This window comes from Hipposideros armiger, unplaced genomic scaffold, assembly GCF_001890085.2.
Source record: "Hipposideros armiger isolate ML-2016 unplaced genomic scaffold, ASM189008v1 scaffold_790, whole genome shotgun sequence".
Classification (NCBI taxonomy): domain Eukaryota; kingdom Metazoa; phylum Chordata; class Mammalia; order Chiroptera; family Hipposideridae; genus Hipposideros; species Hipposideros armiger.
In genome coordinates, this window is record NW_017732140.1 from 449288 (window position 1) to 452116 (window position 2829).

At 55.8% G+C, this 2829-nt stretch overlaps 2 protein-coding genes across 2 annotated transcripts in view; both read left to right on the forward strand.

The window, feature by feature from the left end:
- Positions 1 to 885: 885 nt before the first annotated feature.
- Positions 886 to 2829, forward strand: part of LOC109374111 (TBC1 domain family member 14-like) — a gene marked incomplete at its 5' end in the record, with an annotated part of 16683 nt that continues 14739 nt past the window's right edge. Inside the window, 2 exons of the mRNA XM_019628431.1 lie at positions 886 to 1269; positions 2149 to 2154. Of these exons, the coding sequence (XP_019483976.1) occupies positions 886 to 1269; positions 2149 to 2154 (390 nt within the window). The remainder of the gene's footprint in view (positions 1270 to 2148; positions 2155 to 2829) is intronic.
- LOC109374116 (TBC1 domain family member 14) overlaps positions 1210 to 2829 on the forward strand; it is an 87143-nt gene continuing 85523 nt past the window's right edge. The window contains exon 1 of the mRNA XM_019628446.1: positions 1210 to 1268. The gene's annotated coding sequence lies outside the window, so the exon portion shown is untranslated. The remainder of the gene's footprint in view (positions 1269 to 2829) is intronic.

Sequence of the window (2829 nt, forward strand, 5' to 3'; positions counted from 1 at the left end):
GTGAGTGCAGAGTGGAGGCTAGGGACTGTGGTCGCAGGGGAGCTTCCAGGGCCGCGCGAGGCTGGTCCTCTTCTCCGGTGTGTCTCCTGCGCAGGTGCACGTGGGCAGGTTGTGGTTTTGCTAAGTGAGTGCAGTGAAATGAGAGGCAGTCGGGAGTCGAGGGCACGTGGAAACGTGGGACCCAGCCTTTAGGCTGAGTAAGGGGTGGGGGGACATCTGGAGGGTGATGGACAGTGAGGAGGAAGGATGAGGGAGACGCTGGTGGGTGGAGGAATTAACGGAGCAAGATGGAAAGACGGAAGGCTTGAGGGTAGTTGGGGTGTCTCCACTGTGTGGATAAACAGGCTTATGGTCCTCTGGCTGGTTGGCGATGGCATTTGGAGGGGTCAGCTCCCCTCCTCCTTCACCCCAGTCTGTCTGACAGTGAAGCTGTACCCTGGGCGACCACATCGTGTTCCAGCTGCATCTGCGAGGGCTGATGAAAGGAGGTGACGTGCCTTCATTCTAATCTCGCATGCCAGGTGGGGAGAGGAAGGCAGCAGTTCCGTCCCGGGGGGCATTGTTACAACGGGCACTGCCTTGGTGGACTGGCCTTGGGTATAAGCAAACTCGCATTTGTGAAGAGCACTCCATCCTCGAGAGTTTGGCAGGGGGGACAGCTGTGCCAAATAGCCCTCCCCGTGGGACTCACTGTGGGGCCCACTGTGAAGGAGTTGTGTGGGACAGTGGTGCCCTGCTCTGGGGCACTGCCCTGGAGTGGACGCAACCTCATGTGATCCTCTGCAGAGGCCCCGGCTGGGAGAGCAAGAGGGGAAGGAAATGCCAAGAGGAAACTTCTGAGAAGAAGGTGGACCACGGTCATCTGGACGTGAGGCGTCATTTCCTCTTNCCACCAGCGCTGAGCGGGAGCAGAGTGTGCGGAAGTCTTCCACGTTCCCCAGGACAGGCTATGACACGGTGAAGCTCTATAGCCCCACCACCAAAGCCCTGAACCGCAGCGACAATGTCTCCGTGTGCAGCGTGTCCAGCCTCGGCACAGAGTTGTCAACCACGCTGTCCGTCAGCAATGAGGACATCTTGGACCTGGTGGTCACGAGCAGCTCCAGTGCCATCGTGACCCTGGAGAATGATGATGACCCCCAGTTTACCGATGTCACCTTGAGCTCCATCAAGGAAACCCATGACCTACAGCGGCAGGAGTGTGTTGGTGCAATTGAGGAGGGGAGTAAATTGAAAATATTGGGACCATTTAGTAACTTCTTTACAAGGTAATACATCTTTGTCTCTCCAGCAGATCTAGGCTGTTGACTTTAGACTAGTTGAATTGTTCTCTTGTCTAGAACGTGTTGTGTGTTTCCTGCCCTGTCGAGCAGGCGCTCTGTCATCCAAACAATCACACCTTCTCCTAATAGCCCAGAACCCTGTGGAGTTCTGTGGAGGGCTGGTCTGTTGGTGATTCCCCTGTTTGACTCCTCACTGCTAGCGCTATCACTTCTGTGTCCCTGGCTCACTCACACAGTCTGTTGTCACTTCCTGCTGTCACTGAGGGTGACCCACAGTGATCTGTGTAAACAAATCAGCACCCTTGCTTTGTCACCCTTATCTTCTGTGGGGTGCTTTATGCTGACAACGTGAGCCTTTGGGCCAGCTGGAGGGTGCTGATTGAGGGTGCTATCGGAGCTAGTAACTCACATTGCTGACTCCAGCCCCGTGGCCTAACCCAGGGCTGGCATTTCTGGGTGTCCCTGGCTGTGTCTCCTGTGCGCCTGTGTCCATGTTCCGACCCTGCTGCTGAGGTGTGTGCTGTCACTGCACTGCAGCCACACACATTCTCACCTGTCACCTAGGTGCCAGGCCAGGGCTGCTGGGTCCCTGGGTCTCACTTTAGGCCCTGGGGAGACAGCACTGGCCTCTTTTTTGTGCTCTGATGTTGTCACTCAGTGTCTGTGTCCCAGGCTCTGCTCTTGGCAGCTAATTCGGGAGAAATAGCGATAGAAATGGTCATAGGAAACGACTGGGTGGGCTTACAGGCTGGGGGTGGGGGAGGGGACACACCAGTCGGTCACAGAAGCAAATGTGAAGTCCCCGCCCGTGCAGTGCTGTGAGGACGGGCGTGCTGTGGACAGTGTGCGCAGGATACTGGCGGTCGGCCCCACAGCTCTTCTCAGAGGGCTTGGGGCCCAGGGCTCGGCAGGTGGGCACCTTTTTGCGGTTGACCCTGAATGCCCCATATGTGTGTGCCCCTAGCAAAACCCGTGTTGCACACTGTGGCACGGGATGGCCCTTCGATGTGCTGGCCAAAGTCACCCAGAGACGTCTGTGGCTGTGGGCACGCATACTAACTTACTGCCTCCTCAGTTGCCTCATGCACTGTATGTGGGGTCATCGCAGACAAGCCTAAGACCTGTCCTGAGGGAAACGGTCTCGGATGCAGGCTGTGGTTTTGTGGGCACCTTTTCTTTCTGAGGTGCCGACAGGTGTGGTGCTACCATGAGTAAGTCCCTGGTCTCAGAATGCAGTAACTCAATGATTGCCTTCATTAGGAGGAACCCAGGAACTTTAGGGGAGACTGTTTGTCACTCTCCCTGCGGAGGCCAGAGCCCTAAAATCATGTTGTTGCAGTTCAGATTTGTGTGGCTGAACTGATCGCTACTCAGGTCAGTGTTTTCAACGTTTCCTGTTTATGAATGCCACCCGGGTGCCTGTTCAATGTGGTTCCTCAGAGTCTCGAGGAAGGGCCAAGGGGGACAGGCTTTTAGAATCACTTGGGGTTCTTGGCAGATTTGGGAAACCTTGCTCAAAATGAGGGTGGCTTGGAAGTAGCATAGA